Source organism: Sesamum indicum, linkage group LG12 (genome assembly GCF_026168435.1).
Source record: "Sesamum indicum cultivar Baizhima isolate 11 linkage group LG12, ASM2616843v1, whole genome shotgun sequence".
NCBI lineage: Eukaryota > Viridiplantae > Streptophyta > Magnoliopsida > Lamiales > Pedaliaceae > Sesamum > Sesamum indicum.
This window is the reverse complement of record NC_142668.1, coordinates 10,979,897-10,998,765: the sequence shown is the minus strand read 5'-3', so window position 1 is coordinate 10,998,765 and position 18,869 is coordinate 10,979,897. Positions and strand designations below refer to the sequence as shown.

General features: G+C 31.9%; 1 protein-coding gene and 1 long non-coding RNA gene across 2 annotated transcripts; one reads left to right on the top strand and one right to left on the bottom strand.

Moving 5' to 3' along the window:
• Positions 1–1,302: 1,302 nt before the first annotated feature.
• On the bottom strand, positions 1,303–2,342 carry LOC110012080 (uncharacterized). The gene is made up of 2 exons (XR_002287177.2): positions 2,003–2,342; positions 1,303–1,926 (listed from the first exon to the last, which is right to left on the bottom strand). It is a non-coding gene; the product is annotated as an uncharacterized LOC110012080 (long non-coding RNA).
• A 13,028-nt stretch (positions 2,343–15,370) lies between these two features.
• LOC105165518 (polyphenol oxidase I, chloroplastic) lies at positions 15,371–17,354 on the top strand. Its single transcript, XM_011084564.3, has one exon. It carries the CDS (start codon positions 15,383–15,385, stop codon positions 17,123–17,125), a length of 1,743 nt encoding a protein of 580 aa, XP_011082866.1. The 5' UTR covers positions 15,371–15,382; the 3' UTR covers positions 17,126–17,354.
• Positions 17,355–18,869: the final 1,515 nt, after the last annotated feature.

Sequence of the window (18,869 nt, the reverse complement as noted above, 5' to 3'; positions counted from 1 at the left end):
GAGTTGTTATGAAACAGGGAAATCGCTGGACCGTATCTCTTGTTGTTCTCCTGGTTTCATACGTATGCATGATCATTTACCAGGTCGATTTATACGTACCCTCCACCCTCAGTCGAATCAGTAGAAATACGGGTCATATTTGTTCTCATGCCATCCCTGTTATATTTTATCATATTTTCTCTAGACAGGTAAATATGCAGCGGTTTAAAATAATAATGGTTTTATCGGACAATTTTCAAGGTATATAAGAGAAGTATATATCTAAATTTTTGCTTCTTAGATCAAATAATAAAAATGTACAATTTGGATTTGTATGGAAGATATTACAACAGCTATTTCTAATTCTGGAACACCCTCTAATTTACTTCTCTTAGGCTTCATTTGCATGACGAATTTAGATCTGAAAAATGGATTTCATCTTAAATGGAGAAATTCCCTTAAAATGTTACTAAAAATAGCTTTATCCAAGCAAAAGAATATCAAATTATTTGAAAGGGTAAATAATGACCTTCCTTAAAATTTGATATAATTATGAATACTTAAAAGTTACAAATACCTCTTAAATATTTAATAAAATAATGTAGATAGAAGTATAAAATTGTCAATTTTGCTCTTACTATATCTTTTTGCTTTTTTTAAAAAGAAATTAAATTTATAAAAACATCGAATGGAGTGGATGGAAAACCTTACAAAATTATAAAAATATTATCCATTTAATCCATAAAAATAATAAAAAAATCTTACAAAATAAATAAAACTATAATTTTTAATCCACCAGGACATTTTGATCAGTTTACCACAAGAGTAGATGGAAACCTAACAGATTGGGTTAATTGTTAGATCACTATTAAAATTAGGGGGTATTAGTAATTTTTCAAACAACGAGGGGTATTCATAATTATGATAAACTTCAAGAGAAGTTATTGTAACTTACCGTATTTAAAATGTAAAAATTATGCAAACAAGTGTAGAAAATTTATTACTGTAAATTTGAAATCGTGATTTTTAAATACATAATTCTAAATGTAAGATTAATTATTATTTCAAATTTTCTGCTCATTCCACTTTCATCTCTATGCTTAATCATTCACTCTCGCATATATGAAAGAAAAGCAGCATCCCAAAAGTAGTATCACAGTCTTGCTGAGCTCAGATATGGAAAGGCAACTACCATTCTGACTTCCATTTATTTCGTATACCTATTTCATCTAAAAATTTAAATTGTTATTTATGCACAAGTATTAATTTTATTGTCGAAGTCTCCCATATAAAATTCTTTTATTTTTCTGCATAAACGACCAATAATAAAATTTGAATTCAATAACTCTTACCAAATCACGGTACATGATATAAGGGATAAATGCAAATTACCCCCTCAAATATTGGAAAAAGACCAAAAAAAACCCTAAAAAAATAAAAGGGCAAAGAACCTCCCCAACATTTTAATAAAGAAGCATATTACTCCCTCCCGTTGGCTATAGTTTATTTGCCCATTTTTGTGATTGATTTAGCTATTTTGAGTTACATAAAATCTATAAACTGCACATAATTCCACATAAACTAGATAGAATCCATAGAATAAAATTCGAGAACAAGGAGAAACGTCCTCCAATATAAAAAAATATAAAATTTGTAATATTTTCAACTTTTATATTTAGTAACTAGAGGTAAAAGTGATGATTTACAAATCAAAATAGCTAAATCAATCGAAAAAATGAGCAAATAAACTACAATGCTCAGCGAAGAGAGTAATATTCTTCTTTACTAAAAGATTGGAAAGACTTTTTGCCCTTTTATTTGTTTTAGTTTTCTTTTTATTTTTTTTTAATATTTCAGGGGTAATTTGCATTTATGCCTATAATATAAAGTTGAATGTTCATTTAATAATTAGTAGCTCTAAGCGTCACATCCAAAGCCCATACTCATCTGCCAAAAAAAGAAAAAATAAATAGTAAACAAATTCATAGAACAAATTCCCAAAATTATCAAGACACATACATACCTAATTCCTATTTGAACAATCTTGTCCAATCCAATTCAGTAGCTGTCGCAGTTGGCAAGCGGCAGCTGTCTGGGTGACGGCGCCGCCGCCACCATTGGTGGTATCAAGATCGACCAAGAGATTCAGCATCTCTTCAATTTTGATACCAACAACAGTGGTAGCTCTGCCGTTGAGTAAAGCTGCCGCCGCCCGGAGGCCGAGGCGGAGTGGATAATGGGCACATTACTTCCGGGCCGTTTATATGGACAGATGAAAAACACAACCTTAAATGATAAGGGAGTTTGGTATCAGCTGTGGTACTTTCTGTACTACTGAATTACGACACCAAAACTATGTACTACCACATATATACACATAAGAGAAAATTACAATTTCGATCAAAATAATACAGCGTTGTTGGTAATATTGGTCTCATATATTTTTTAAAAAGCCAATATTAATTCTATATTTTAAGAAAACATTGTAAAGTTAGTTCCGTTCTTGGAGTAGTAGTCTCCTACTTTAAAAGAACGTTACAAAGTTAGTCCCACATCTTAAAAAAATATTGCGATTTTTTTTATGAAATTAACGTTACAACGTTTTCTTAAAATATGGTAATAATATTAACTATTTTAAAAAGTATGAAATTAATATTACAAACCACCCAACCAAAATTGCAATTTTCTGGTACAAATAATAATGAATGTTTTGAGGGTTGAGTTGGGAAAGGAGAGGACAAGTTGATAGTAACAGTGCACTTTGTACTACATCACAAATTGCACTACCAATTTCATTATTACCACAAGTGTAGTGCATGCACTATTGGTCAAGTTCAGTGTCACAGTGTGGCCACAGATTTTTCTCAAAGATGAAAACTTTTTCTTTTTTCTTTTTTTTTCAAAAATGCTATTCTATATTAAAAAAATAAATTTAATGAATATTTCACAAAACTTAATTCAAAATAAAAATCGAAGTATTTGAAATGATTTCTAATACAGAATCATCCAAATAAATATAAATGATTTAAAATTAAAAAAAGGTATTCTGTATTAAAAAAATATAATTTAAAATAAAAGTCGAAGAATTTAAAGTCATTTCTAATAAGATCTTAGACCAGTATTCTTGGGAGGTTCTATAAACTAAATAGAAAATTCGATATATTTAATTCTCTATTTTACAAGATTTGTGAGATTAAATGTGTCGAGTTATTCTAATTTTGAGATCATTTTGAAAATTTTGTAAAGCATAGGATTAAATATACCGAAATTTTCTCAACTTTGAAACTATTTTGAAAATTTTCAAAGTAGAGTACTAAAAGCTATCGTAAGGGACTAAAAATACATTTTTGTCCAAAAAAATATGTTTAAATTTTGAAATAACAAATCAAACCCATTAGAGTTTTTCTCCTCCTCATTCTCTTTCATTTTTCCTCCTATTCTCTTTCTTTTTCTATTCCTCCTTTCCCTTTTCTCTCTTTTACGCCTGACCCCATTCTACCTTTTCTCCTCGATGGGCATATAAGATTAATTTAAAATGAATTTTCGTCAGGTTTGAATTTGTACGATTGATTAAATATATTTTTTTTATGATTTTTTATTTTTTATTTGTTTGCTAATATTGAATTTTCTATTTCTACTGCATAATTGTTTCGTTTATCAAGATATTTTTAAAGACTTGTATTATATCTTGAACTATTATGTATATAACTTCAATTATTTTGAAACTTGTTATATTTTGTTAATTAAATACTTTAGCTATTTATGTTATTAAATTATTGTGTATTTTACTTTAATTATTCCGATAATTTATTACTCTTTGTCAATGAAAGATTTTAACTATATACATTCTACCTTTTTGTTAATCTCAATATTTTATTCTTATTTATAAGTATTAAAACTACCAAACTACCCAAAGTTGCTCTTGTGATTTTATTTTGAAAGTGACAATTTTTAAAAAATTATTTTATAAAATCATCAATAATAATTTGATTTGAAAATAATTTTAAAAAAGTCGAAATCGCAGAATAATTACCCCTAATAAAAGTATTGGATTTAAATGAGGATTTTGTATTTAATTAAGTTTTCTAATTAAATTAATAAAATTTAGTTATTTTGTTTAATAATAAAACGAAACTCCTATTTAATAATTCAAAGCCATTCCAAGTACCATGGCCAAACATAACACAACTCACATCAAAAGAGCCTAGCTACCAACACCTGAGCGTAAAGGAGGACGATGTGCAGATTCCAAAGCGTGCTGTAACTGTGTGCTAGACAAAACTACATCAAGGTGGATTGATGTTACGCCGGGTCCCCGCATATCATGGGAGAACTCTTTTATTTTTTAACGGAACATATAATTTATTTATTTTTAATAAAATGTCTTAGATTACATTTTGTTCATCTCAAATTTTATTGATTATCTATCATGTGTTGTCAACATTAAAACTCGCTAACACGACATCTGAACACCTTCCAGTGCGGCACTTCATGCCCATGTACTCGCCTATCCAAACTGCCCATATTCGCCAAGACTCTCAATTCATACGTCCTTGTGAGTGTGTTCAGCCACGACTAGCTAGTTTGCCACCATGTGTCTCGCCAACAATTTCGGATGATGTCAATACATCCCTTAATGGCAAGGACCATTTTCATTCACTTCACCATTATGGGCCACTCATGTGCCCCCAACGTCCATTTCATGCCTAGCGCTCACTCATTGCATAATCGGCTCAAGCCTTCATCATGCCTGTCTATCATGTCTAAACCAGTACGGTCGCATCCTAATTTCGAGACCCATTCGTTATGCCAGCATCTCACATGGATCCCACACGGTATGCCCAATATGCCTTCTTGTCTTTCGGTTTGGCTTCTCAACTTACCCACTTCAAAGTGTTGCCCATGCTCGGCTAGAACCTAATAGCACATGTCACGAGTTGGTTCACAAAGCATTTGAGTGCCTGTCTCGATCACCCAATAAGTCTAGAGGCATTGCCCCTAATTTACTTAACGGGGCAGCCTTGCTTTCACCTAGAAGCTCTTGGCTTGCTTTTGTGCCCAACGTGGGCCCATCTAGCCCTACACTGCCCGTTCGATTTATATCTCGTTTGGAGACTCTAAACACGCATTTGAAATGCCTAGGGCTGACCCTTGGAGGCCTCGGTATGCCCTTAAAGATTGCTCATTTAGTATCTCATTGCACGTGAAGGGTTAGCTGGAGCTCACCATGCATGCTCCTTTTATAATAAGTTTAGAAGTATTTTTTCTTGTTCCAACAGTAGACATTAAAATAGTGGATGAGCGCACGTTTTTCACATCTTTCTCGTTTGGCATTCAAATCACATGCCGCTTGAACCATTGTGTAGCATTGGACTTCTATCAATACTGCAGACTTTCAATCCCATCAGATTATCCATCGTTAGGAAATTGCCCTAACAATAATTTGAAATTACTGCTCCGCCATTGCATTGCCAAACTTCAAACATCTTCATTGTTTCCTACCCAAACTGAGTCGTCAAACTTTGAAACATGGTCGAGCTGCTCCAACACTCCACTAATCTTGTCAATGAAACAACTTCAATAAAGCATTATGCTTTACTCATTAATCTCTTGCTCGCAGGCAAGGTGGCGCCTGATTGTCGGCCTATCTCTATGCTCAAATGTCCATTAAATGACTTCATGGTTGGCATATAACATCCTAATACCTCAAGAAAGTTCCCATATGGGAAATATTGCAATTCTTAATATGTAAGAATCTCTGCTCACTTACCATTTGTGCCATCCGTGCATGCTGACATCCCCTTGTCGTCTGCACGTCCTCCTTGAGTCACTGCCCGATGCTCTTGGCTAAAATGCGGTCGGTGACACCACGTCACTGCGGTTGTAAATAAGTCAAATTGAGTCTACCATGCTATTGTTCGAATTTAACTTTATCAATAATCGAACCAAACTCAAACAAGCATTAGTTAAATTGGACGTAAGTTGAGTTCGAATAATTTAATATTTTTAAATATATTTTATTATTATTTCTCATAATTAACTCAAACTCAAACTGTGCTTAAAAGTCTACCCGAACAAAAAATTTAAATTCAAATCTGATTTGGTAAAATAATAAATTGAATTTAAACAACCTTCCTATCGATTAATCTCAGTGAATATAGAATAATTTGATAATTTTTTCACCTCCGCCACCACCTTTGCCAATTGCGAATGCTGATGCAAAGGACCACCAAGTTTCCGTTGACCTACGCCACGGTGACTCCGTAACTGAGAGACAAGATGCCAAGCTAAGTCCGTTATCGGCCATATTGGCATTAGCCTTTGCAAAAATTGAGGAGAACAGAGGAAGGTGGATAGTGCATCCCTCCAAAAGCGGCAAATAAATAGGTAAATTAAAATAAGCTTCAATAAAATTTACCTTAATTATAAATACTTTTCATTATTTAAAAATTATAACTATTACTTTCAAATCATCAATACCTTAATAAATACCCTATCACAAGGAATATTTATTAAGATATTTATAATATTAAAAGAACATTTATAATTTTTCAAATAAAAATAAAATATTTATAATTATGACAAAAAAATCAATTATAATTTATCTTAAACATTTCGATCTCATTTTGCGAGACCCCAAACAAACACCGGAAAAGCCCAAGAGCCATCACCGGACTGATGCACCCCGACGTCCCTGTTTTTTTAACTCCAGAGCATATTGAAAGACGATGTTTTACTGATAAAATTAAGAGCAATTGGTGAGCCCCCAAAGAGAATTAGGGACTTCCAAAAATTGACGAACAAGACCACCAAAGTAAGGCGGAACTCGCTCGCCGTGAGGTAATGTGTGTTCGCAATCGTGGGTGTCGGCACGACCCGCCATCTCTAGTCGATCATTAGCGAGTCGACTCATCACCCCGACAGGACGGGTTGAGTCACAAAATTGTAGAACCACCCTTTAATGCTAACCAGCTTCTTTCCTCAATCCATGTCTCTGCCGATGTGGGATAGATTTCATTACCAATATTATCTTGATAAATGACTGAAATTGATAAAAGTTCATTCTTTTCCTCTGATTTTTATGTTGAAGCTGTGGTGAAAAAAAAAAGTTTAAAATATCTTATAAATTATTTTTTAGAGTTTATAAAATATTTGATTTTATTTTAGACATAAAATTTTGGCTAAATTACATTTAGACCCTTTATGAGAACTCATTCTTTACACTTGATCCCTTTTTGTTATGGTGTGGATAAAAATGCTAAAATTAGCGAAAAGAATTACATAAGTTTTCAGTTTTATCTTTCATTTAACATTCTTATTTATCTCTTTACAAGTACAAAAATATATATGAGAACGTTACTTGAGGGGCAAAATAAAAAATTTGTATAATTTTTTCTTGCTAATGTCAGTATTTTCAGTTCAAATCCTAATAGTAGGGGATTAGGTGTGAACAGGGAATTTTTGAAGGAGGTGTAAGTTTAGTTTGAAACTTTTTAGAAAAAAGTGTAATTTCATATTTTTCAGGGATTTATGTGTAATTAGTCCTAAAATTTTTAAATATTTGGATTAAATAAGATCATGGAGTTAATAAGAATTCAATAATGTTGATGTTATAATTTGCATGGTGAGACTTGAAGAAATTGTTAAGATTATGAAAATAAGTTTGAGAAATCTTTACTTTTATTAAAGGAGCTTATAAGCTTCTAACATCTTATTTTTGAATTTTATAAGCTCGTTTTCGAAATATTTTACCAAACACTTTCTGATATATTTTTTTTCTTTTTGAGGGGTAAACCACTTTCTAACATCTTGTTAATTAGGTCCAAATTTATATATTTTCAATTCAAGAATTCTCAGTCAGTCATTTGCATCAACAATAAAGTCGAGGCCCCAAAAAACTCTTAACTAGCCAAAAATTTTTGAGTTCAAATTTCAGGTACGCGGGATGTTGATCTACTATGTTACTTTGTTAGGCCAATATCTTGGGCTCATGTGTTGAAGAAATCAATCAGCCCAATTGCTGTTTTAAATTTGTAACATAGGAAGCCCAAATAGAAGCCCATATTAATGTAAATACGAGTTGGGCTGATATTCTACAAATAAAAATGCAGATATTTGACATGAAAATAAAAATTTCAAAAAGAAAAAAAAAGTTTATATGAAGTGGAAAAAATTTATATAAAAATAAGACGAGCTTATATTTTCTTTAATTGGAAAATATTAAATCCAATAAATGAATACGCCATAAAAAGCCATTCTCGACTTTATTTTGATCATAGCTAAAATTATTCTAAATGATGATAATTTCACGATCAAGATTTTATAAGTTTCTTAAGTGGTAGATAGTTGTCAATAAGACCTAATTCAATCTACAAAGTTGAGGCCCTGTGGCTTTAACATTATGTATTCGAATTCCATCAATGTGTGGAATGTTATTCTACTTTAATAGTAGTTGTCGAGTAAATAAAATTATCTAACATTGATTATTAGTATATGATCGTTATAGTTGTTTGTTGTTGTTAGATATGATATTTAATATCGATGATTATTTATTCAAAAAATAATCTAATTTATCGTTTTCACTTTAAAAAAGTAGTAAACAGCTAAAACTATTGTAAATTCAAGAACGGGTAATTTTTTTCGAACCATAAAAATCTTTTTATAGTTTGATTCTAGAAATTTCTTAAATCTTAATTTCTTTAAGCATAGAAGGAAAAGGAAAATTACTTTTTTTCTTAGAATTTACTGAATACATACTGATCTTGCCATTTAAATATAATTTTAGTTCACTAAGTATAAATAATTACCTTATTGATCATAGTATTAGAATTATCATATACTAAATAAAATTAGTCGTTATATAGATAAGTAGACCAACACCCATAGTCGAAACAAATTTTTCTTGACACTATAAGAAAATGGATTATGTCCTAAAATCTCTACATTATAAATGATTATGGTGTAAAATTTATGGTAAATTAATAATTTTTACTACGGTCGAAAAAAATCTATGTAAAATCTTAAATATTGATCATGATTAATCAATATTTGTCATTTTTTTTAAAAAAAAAACCCATATAATTTTTAGCTACGAACAATGTTTTGGTCACATATGTAGGAACAACAACTAATAACTATTATACAAGCATAGTTAATTAGCATTCAAGGTGATTTTCTATTTAATTATGAAAAATAACTGTAACAAAAAATCATATTACATGTGGTCACATAATCTCAATTTTACCAGGTACTTATACAAGATATTGTCTCGTTCCTATGAAAAATAGGCTGCGGACTCGAATTTCCAGAAAAAAGTTGGGTAAACAGATTTGATCCTCCTTCTAAAACAAAATAAATTAAAATAATATAGAAGCTTTTAATTGTAAAAATGGAGAAATAATAATTGTGTTAACGAAATAATACTTTTGATAAAACAGTGTGAAACCAAAAGATGATGTGATATGTGAATGTGAAAGAGGAGAATCGTGCATGCAATATGTCCCCTGTGAGTGCATAATTGGGGATCCTATGAGGATTTGTATAAATATTAATAATACATCTAAATTATTTTTTTAATCTTTTTTAAAATTATGATGTATTAATTTATATATATTTTTATTTATAATATATTTTAAAATAAAAAAATTATTTATTATATACACACATAAAACATAAGTAACTAGTTTGAAAATAAAATTGATATAGAGAAGCTGTTTTGATAATTATTACATAGGAAAAATTTACACCAATACGGACAAACATAAAACGGCATAAGTACATATACGGGAGTATGATAATGGACAGCGACATGAACAAACATAAAAGTAGGAATTCTACTCTTTACCTACCGAAATAATTGTTTCATTGTTATAGTATGAAGCTGTACATTGTAATTGTGAGTTGTGTAATAGTGAGATGACAACATAAGTAGTTTTACTGCTTAAAGTTGGGCAAATGTGAGAAATGAATAAACTAATGGTGATTTTCTTATCTCATATAAGTTGCATAAACTCTTTTCCATTTATATATATATTAAGCAAACTTATGGTAGGTGGACTTTGGAAGAATTACTACATGTGCGTCCGTCCGGGCTGGACATATGTGATTATATACTTTTTTTTTTTTGAAAAATTACATTTAAATCCTACAGTCTACTCATTTTCAAACTCTTCAAAATGACCAAGTCATGAAGGTTGAGAAAAATCCTCCACTTACTTGTTTTTTCTTCGCTGATGAAGAGTCTTGTTTGCTACCTTTTCTCAATAATGACCCAACTTCTCTATAAATAGCGTCATTTTCTCATTCATTTGAGACAAAAATAATCGAGCTCTCCTCTGTGCTTCTATTCTTTTTCTCTCTTCTTCTTTTGGAGTGTTCTTCCGTTCGTTGTTCCAAGCTCTTAGCACGAGTGCGCATGTTAGAGAGTTATAGCTGTGTTAACCTTAGGGAGCGAATGATTTACACTATCTGCACCACATCAGTATCGAAATTTCGATTTAAACCAGTGGTTTATCCACAACATAATTTTTAGTTTCTAACAATAGGAACAAAAACCTCAATTTAAAATGTCACGTAAAAGACAAATGCATTTTTTCAGCGACAAGGGTGAATTTCAGTAGAAAAATGTCTAAATTCATAAAAATTAAAAAGATGCGAGACTAAAATAATATCTAGAAGTTGAAGGACGAAAATATCAAATAATTTAAGTTACGGGACTAAAGATACATTTAACTTGAGATCCTAACTAGGGAACATGCACGACTAATTCTTGAAAAGAAAAATATGTGCTTCTTTTTCAAATAAATTACTGTAATATGTAACATAATTTTAAAAGCCTTACTTTTAAAATGCTATGGAGATACATGCATTTTTTCTGTTAGAAGCATGAATTCTAGTTGAAAAAAAAAAATCCACAAAAATTAAAAAGATATTGAATCAAAATACTATCCTAAAAATTAAAGAACGAAATCTAAATTATAAAACCAAAAATATATTTAAGCCGAGAGCTTAACTTGGGAACATGCACGCCTACTTGAAAAGAAAAGTACAAACTACATTTTCAAATAAATTACTATAACATGTAAAGCGATTTTGGTTAGGACAAATCCAGATATAGAACATTATAAATGTGTCTGAAGCAAAGCCATGAATCAAGATTAATCTGATTCCATGTTAATCAATCATAATCTTGACGTTTGTGACAGCAGAAATTATTCTTCATGCCTTTAAATTCCACACCATTACAATCACAACAGTGAAAATAAAGGTCGTTTTCCCTTCTCGGGGCCCGTAATCACTCTTTTAAGATCGAACACTGATATTATATTCATGTGTGTATAATATCTATTCATTTTTAAATTATAATACAATTTAATTGTATTTTCATATTTGTAAAATAAAACTAAAAAAATGAATTACTCACTATGTTGTACTTATCATTGTTAAAAAATCATGGTAAATCAAATTTATCCACTACAGTTAAAAAAAAATTCGATACAAAAAAAAATTAAGTAATTATGATCAAGTTAATGAACATTCGACATAGTTTTAACCATAGCCTAAATATTTTTATTGATTCTTAGTTATGCCTAATGTTTTAGTCTCCTTTACAGAAACAATGACTAATAACCGTTGTAAAATTGTAGTTAATTAGTATTTATCGTATTTTTTTACTTTTATAATAACAATTAGTCATTAGTAAAAAGTAATATTTCTTCTACTGTAACACATCCATGTATCGGAATGACATCAATGCCCGGTACCAAAATCTACATCGTCGCGCCATTTGCTTTATTTATTTATTTTGAAATGATTATTATATGAACTCAATCAATATATTGATTGAAAGTAAGCAACACATTAATATAAATAAAGATAAATATTCATATATTTAAAATTTAAATTCACGATTCTAAATTTATTTATTGGACTCACCAGCCTTCATTAGATGCTTTTATTTACCTACCACTTCTTTCTCACTTTGTCAAAAAGTATGAGTAGGTTTAGAATGGTAGGTAGGTTTTTTGGGAATTTTGGTTGAGTTGCCCGACCAAGTTTCATACTCGAAATCCTTTTGGACTATAGCGATCCTAAAAATTGATTTCACACTTTGATTTAGAGGATAATTTTAGCTAAATTTATTTAAAATATTTTATATACCATATATATTTATTAAATCGATGTTTTTAAAGCTTATAAATATGATATATTATTTAAAAATAAAATTTTAAAATATTTAGATAAAATGAGATTGTGACTTATAGGATGATAGTAATTAATAATAATTTTATAATTAATAAGATTAAAAAAATTGAAAGGGTTTGTTAAAGAATTAAACATAAGTTGAGAACTTTTTGTTTTTTATTTTATAAAGAAGCTTATAAGTTCATTTCTAAAAGTTTTAGTAATACTTTTCAATGTCTTTTAAGCTATTCCACCCTACAAATTTACCCAAATATCCTTTAAAGTACGTGTATTTAGACTTAACTTCAAAAGGTGTCAATGTAATTTACTCTAAATATCAATAATTACATATTTAGAGTATCAAAATATAGCATATTAATGGATAAAAACTACCATATAGTGAAATTATAGGTAAAATATTTTTTTAGTCCCATAAAATAAGGTTAGAATTTTTTTTAGCACCACAACTATGACAACTAATGTTTTTAGTCACATAAAACTCAAAATCACGTCTTTGGAACTTTTTAGTCCAAAAAACACAACGATTTTATAGTCTCAAAATCACAACGCACGTGACTTTTTTAAACTAAAAAAGCATGATTATGAATTTTATGGAATTAAAAGCGACACTGTTATAGTTGTGGTACCAAAAAAAAATTTATCTTTATTTTATAGGACTAAAAAAATATTTTGCTTGAAATACCACATTTCAATCCGTCGATTTGAGTCTATAAAATTTCTTTCCTTAAAAGAAAATGGAGAATGATAATTTTGTGTAGTAGTATTGGTGAGTTGTGAGGTGCAAGTTGAAAATAAAAGTGATGTGTATGGTAGTATTCATTTATTTATACGGATAAAAAAATATATTTTACATGCAAGTCATACGATAAACACATACATTTTAAAACCCTCAATACACTATAAATACCCCATATTATTTTTTAAACTAAGTTACTATTCATTGATAAGACCTATCATCCACTAAATTTAAATTATAGTAGAGTGTATTACTGTATCGAGAATAAATTTTCCGTTTCATCCTTCAGTCGAATCACTACCACACCAAAAAGGGTCTTTGTATGCAAAAAGATATATGAAAGTGAGGGGGAAAGTCGCGCATGCAGAGGCTGGGGAGTGCATAAATGGGGACCCAATAATGGTTTCCTCTTTTTATGGTGGAAGTAAATGTAAAGTTGGTGGAAATTGTTCCGGATTTTGTATGGAAAAGATGCGCATGCCACGAGTCTATTGACGACCACGATAATTATATAGTCGTCTCTTAAAATTTAGTGAAATTTCATGTAACTTTTTTATGGTTGAAAAAATTATATTTAGTATTTTTAATAGTTATTTTTATTTAATAAATAAATTCATTATTAGTAAAAGTTATGGAACTTATATATATTAATAAAAAAATAAATAAAAATCTATATTTAGTTAATTGATTTAGTACAACTTATTGCAAGTCCAGGTCATACAACTTCACACGCTAATGGAGGGGAGTTTGGTCAAAAAAAATTATTCGACCTACAACAAATCTGTAGTTTAAAAATTACATCTAGCACGCCTGAGGTTTGCTTTCGTCTCCCAAATAAGTCCCTCCGTTTGGCAAAATTTACGAAATTTGTTGATATTAAAAAAAAATTGAATGAAAATTGATATTTACCCTCGATTGAATAAAAATTTAGTTTACCTGCAATAAATCAGTAATAAGTCAATCGAACGTAAATATAGTTCTTTTTTAATTTTTTTATTAATATCAACAAATTCGCAGCATTTTGACTAACAGAAGGACTTATCTATTAGAAGGAAGCAGACATTAGAAGTATTAGATATAATTTTACAAATTATAAAAAATTTACATATAATTATACTAAATTTCAAGAAAAGAGAGTATAATTGTCCCTACAACATAATAATGCAGCCGACATTGCGTACGTTTTTCACGTTTAGATGAATCTTCCATTCTTGACTTCCAACCTGACTCGGAACCCATCAGTTTTCTTTAAAAAAAGAAAACAATTCAAAATATAATAATATCACTAAACTGTAAATAAATATTACTAACATTTTGGATTATCTCATTTTCTTCACTATTTTTTGATTTATTCTTTTAAACCTCCTTATTTCGAAAATCCTTAGCGATATTGGAAACTGGTGGATTTTGAATTGTCCATCACATGTATGGTATGAAATTATAAACTTATAACTGCAGGGTATTGTTCATGTGTGGATCTAAATCTCAATCCCTACCAAGTCTCGCAATTATTAATTGGTACTAAAGTATTTGTCCCACAAATAATTCAAATCACGTGGAGGAATTATTCCTCCAATTAGTTATTTTGTATTTTAACCATCACTGGCGGCTAAGGAAGAGGGGATGAAGTGGTGCAATAATTGGACAAATCATATTGTGTGTTTTATTATATAATATATCTATATATATAATGTGTATAAAGATGTATTATTTATTTTATTAAAAAAATATTTTATACACGTACCATATATATACCAATTAAAATAAAAAAATATAACAGGGTAATTGAAATGTAAAATCTGATCCGTAAAATAGATGCTACACTTGATATTTTGTGTATTGAGTGTTTAACTGAATAATACGTAGTTTTAAAATTAAAAAAATAAAACATGTGATGTATTGTGCAGAGAGTGTAGCATATGACAAGCAGTGTGAGGTTGATAGCTGGTCAAATGCATGTGTTAGTGCATGCAATATAGTGTAAGAAACATCATTGCCAACAAGAATTTGGAGCAAGAGCATTATCATATAGTGGCTTATATGGGGAGTTTTCAAAAAGAAAAAGAAGATTAGGCAGGAAAAAATCAAGTAATAGTTTTAATATTAATATCATTATTAATTGATAAGAATTTTGTTTTGTTATAATAACAAGTTTTAAAATTTTAATACTGACTATTATTTTGTAAAAATTGTTATTAGAAAAATTAGTAAAAAAAGTTGTAGATAAAACTATCACTAAAAATAATTACTGACATGAAAAATAGTTGTCATCACTATAAAGAAATTTTCTAATAATTTTGTATGGTAAAAATTTTATGCACAAATCCTGCCACAGATAATTATATTGTACCAGAATCAAAATTATTATAATTTATTACATATCTATAGTGTTCTCATGAATGTCAATACGACTACAAGCTGGCTAGCTTAGATTCTTGCTATATATATCCCCTGAACCAAGCGATGGCAGCACAAACCATGGCTTGCCTTCCATATTCATGCACGGTGCTCACCACCAATTCCCGCCCCTCTTCTAAGCCTTTCTCCCCTAAGCCATCCCAGCTTCTGACTGATTCTAGGCGCAGCCACCGCTTTCAGGTCTCGTGCAATGGTGGCATAAACCAAAATCCCTCAGCTGATGGAACGGTTGATCGTAGAAACCTGCTTCTTGGCTTGGGAGGTCTATATGGCGCAGCCAACCTCGTTTCGGATTCCCAAGCTTATGCGGCTCCTATAGAGCCTCCCGAGTTCAAGAACTGCGGTGTGGCCCGTGATGTACAAACCAACGATATTCTTGACGTCAATTGTTGCCCACCAGTCACTGACAAGATCATAGATTATAAGCTTCCGCCGGTTACCAATTGGAGGATTAGGCCAGCTGCTCACAGAGTGTCCAAAGAATACTTAGCCAAGTTCGAGGAAGCTATTAGGCGCATGAAGGCGCTCGACAAGGATGATCCCACGGATCCTCGTGGTTTCATGCAGCAAGCCAACATCCATTGTGCTTACTGCAATGGCGCCCACGATCAAGTTGGATTCAAGGATCTTGACCTGCAGGTCCACAATTCTTGGCTCTTCTTTCCCTTCCACAGATGGTACCTGTATTTCTACGAGAGAATTCTTGGGAAATTGATAGATGACCCAACTTTTTGTTTGCCATTTTGGAACTGGGACAACCCAAAGGGGATGCAAATGCCTAGGATCTTTGATAAAACGGGGTCACCGCTCTACAACGTAAACCGCGATAAGACCCATCGACCTCCGGCTCTAATCGATCTTAGCTTATCCAATATTAGCGACGATCTACAGGTGGTGGTGAACAACCTAACTGTCATGTACAGTGAAATGATTCGCAGTGTCAACTCCACTCTGGACTTCATGGGGAAGCCATACAGAAAGGGTGACAATCCAAGCCCCGGCATGGGGTCATCAGAGCGTGGCTCTCACGTTGCGGCCCATGTGTGGGTTGGAGACCCCAACAACAGATACCGTGAAGACATGGGAAATTTCTATTCTGCCGGAAGGGACATATTGTTCTATAGCCACCACGCCAATGTCGACAGGATGTGGTCGATTTGGCGAACTCTGAAAACCGACGTGCCAAAGGACATTACTGATCCAGATTACTTGAACGCTGCATTTTTGTTCTACGATGAAAATAAGCAGCTCGTACGTGTAAGAGTTGCCGATTGCATAGACCATAAGAAAATGGGATACGACTTCGAAAAGGTGGATATTCCATGGTTGAACTACAGGCCACCGAAGAAGGCGGCCAAAACCAAAATTCAGAACATCTCGTCAGGTGCTCAGAAGGCAGAAGGTCTGTTCCCTCTCAATCTGAAAAAGATCACCAGGGTTTTGGTTCCCAAGTCCGCCAAGGGCAAAGCCGACGAGGTGCTGGTGTTGGAAAATATAGAAACAGACGCAACGCAATACATAAAGTTCGACGTGTTCGTGAACGACGAAGATGACAATGCCAAGGAGCTGGACAAGGCCGAGTACGCAGGAACCTTCGCCCAGGTACCGCACAAGACTAAGAGTAAGAAGGACATATCCAACATCAACCTGAGATTGACCGAGCTGTATGAAGACATCGATATCGATGATGATGATACCATAGTGGTGACCCTCGTTCCAAGATCCAATGGTGATGACGTGACCATTGGTGGCATCAAGATCATTCCATCACCTCCCAAATCAGCGTGAAAGGTGACCTTCAACCAAAGGATTTCTGGTCTTTTGAAACTTTTGTCGAGCAGTTGGTGGAAGCCAGGTTTCCTGTCTCCACTCAACGAATTCAGAACTTCAATTACTTGTGCCAATAAGCAGTGAATCATGTGTTCTTCTATGGTTGTCTGCTCTGTACCTTATCTTGACTACACGATGTATGAATATGTTTGTAATCCAATAAAAATGCGTTCTGCACCTTCCCTAATTGCTTTCCTCTTCTTTTTTACTCGTCAGATTATAGATTCCAGGCACTTACTATTGAGCGCATTGGACCAGCTATTTGAAAACCGTATCCTTTTTTTATTGCATTTAACATCACTTCAGCAAAATATAATACCATGAATTACAATGAGTTGCTAATCATATTTGACATAATTATAAATATAAAATATATTCATCAATTATAAATTATTATTCAAATTACAAAATGACCCTTAAAATATATCCTACCAAAAAGACACCTGTTATTTGCAATCATTATTCTAGCCGTTTAGAAAAGTTGACATGGCATTGACCATCTTGCCATTAGAACCAAAATACTTTAGTTCAAAAATATAAAAACGGTTGGCAGTAGAGTTTTTTTTCCTTGCACCAATTTATTGATTGTTTGCAATAATTACCCACATAAATTCAGGAAATTTTAGAAATATTGTGAGACATTTGTTTTGGGCCAACAATTGCAATGTCCATTGGTAGCAGCTCTAGCTAAAAAATTCTTGCTTTTCAAGTCGTAGGTCACAACATTATTTGAGCGCACCCGTATTCTGGACATTGCAAAAGGACAATTTTGCTCCTAAAAAGGCACAAAATTACAACGTCATCAGCAGGATTTGCGCCTTTTTACTGGGTCGGGTCGCTACACGTGGCAGATGCGCATTGGATCAACCAAACCCTCAGCTCCACGTTATAAATACTCCCGGTCAGTGTATAAAGGGTACGTTGTCTTGACCATATTTTACTTTCAGGTCGCTTCAACTCGCTATTATGCTAAGCGACCCACTTAAACGACCTCCGAACCAAACACTAACTTAAGCATCGGAGGGTCTTAGTTGGGGGCCACCCCAACAAACCTAACGATCTGTTTCTTTTCTCAGGGCCCAATCACTTGTCTGGAAAAAGTAGCGACCTCGAACCGCTTGGAAGACCAGCTCGCTCGACCAAGAAGATCGCGTTGATTTCGACCCGAATCAAGCTGCAAGTCACAATATTATTTGAACGAATCCTCATTCTGGACATTTTTGGAATTACATTATATCCATTGATGTGTCATAACATGTCATATTGACTTATTTTTTTGGGCTGATGTGCAATGGGCATAAACATAATTTTGTTGCTAAACATTTACGCTGTTAAGTTTTTTTGTAGTTTAGTAGTTAATAAAAGGGGTTTTTTTTGGTACATTTTAAATTTATAGGGCGATTTTGCGAATTGAGTGATATTTCAGCGGTGGTGAAAGTATTTAACCCTAATTATAAATATCACACAATTATTTGAAAAATTATTAATACCCTCATGATATTTAATGAAATTATGTAATTCTTCAATAAAGACCTAAAAATGTCCACTTTGTCCTTGCTTTTTTTTTTCTTTTAAAAAATTAATTGACGGGGTGAAATTTCCTTCTAGCCCTTCTAATCTATAAAAAATATTATTTTTTTAAAAACAAGTAAAATTATAATTCATAATCTAAGGACATTTTGATCCGTTCACCAAAAAAATT

What these genes read in the sequence shown, in the direction of transcription:
- LOC105165518 (XM_011084564.3), top strand. Translation starts at nt 15,383, where the DNA reads ATGGCAGCACAAACCATGGCTTGCCTTCCATATTCATGCACGGTGCTC.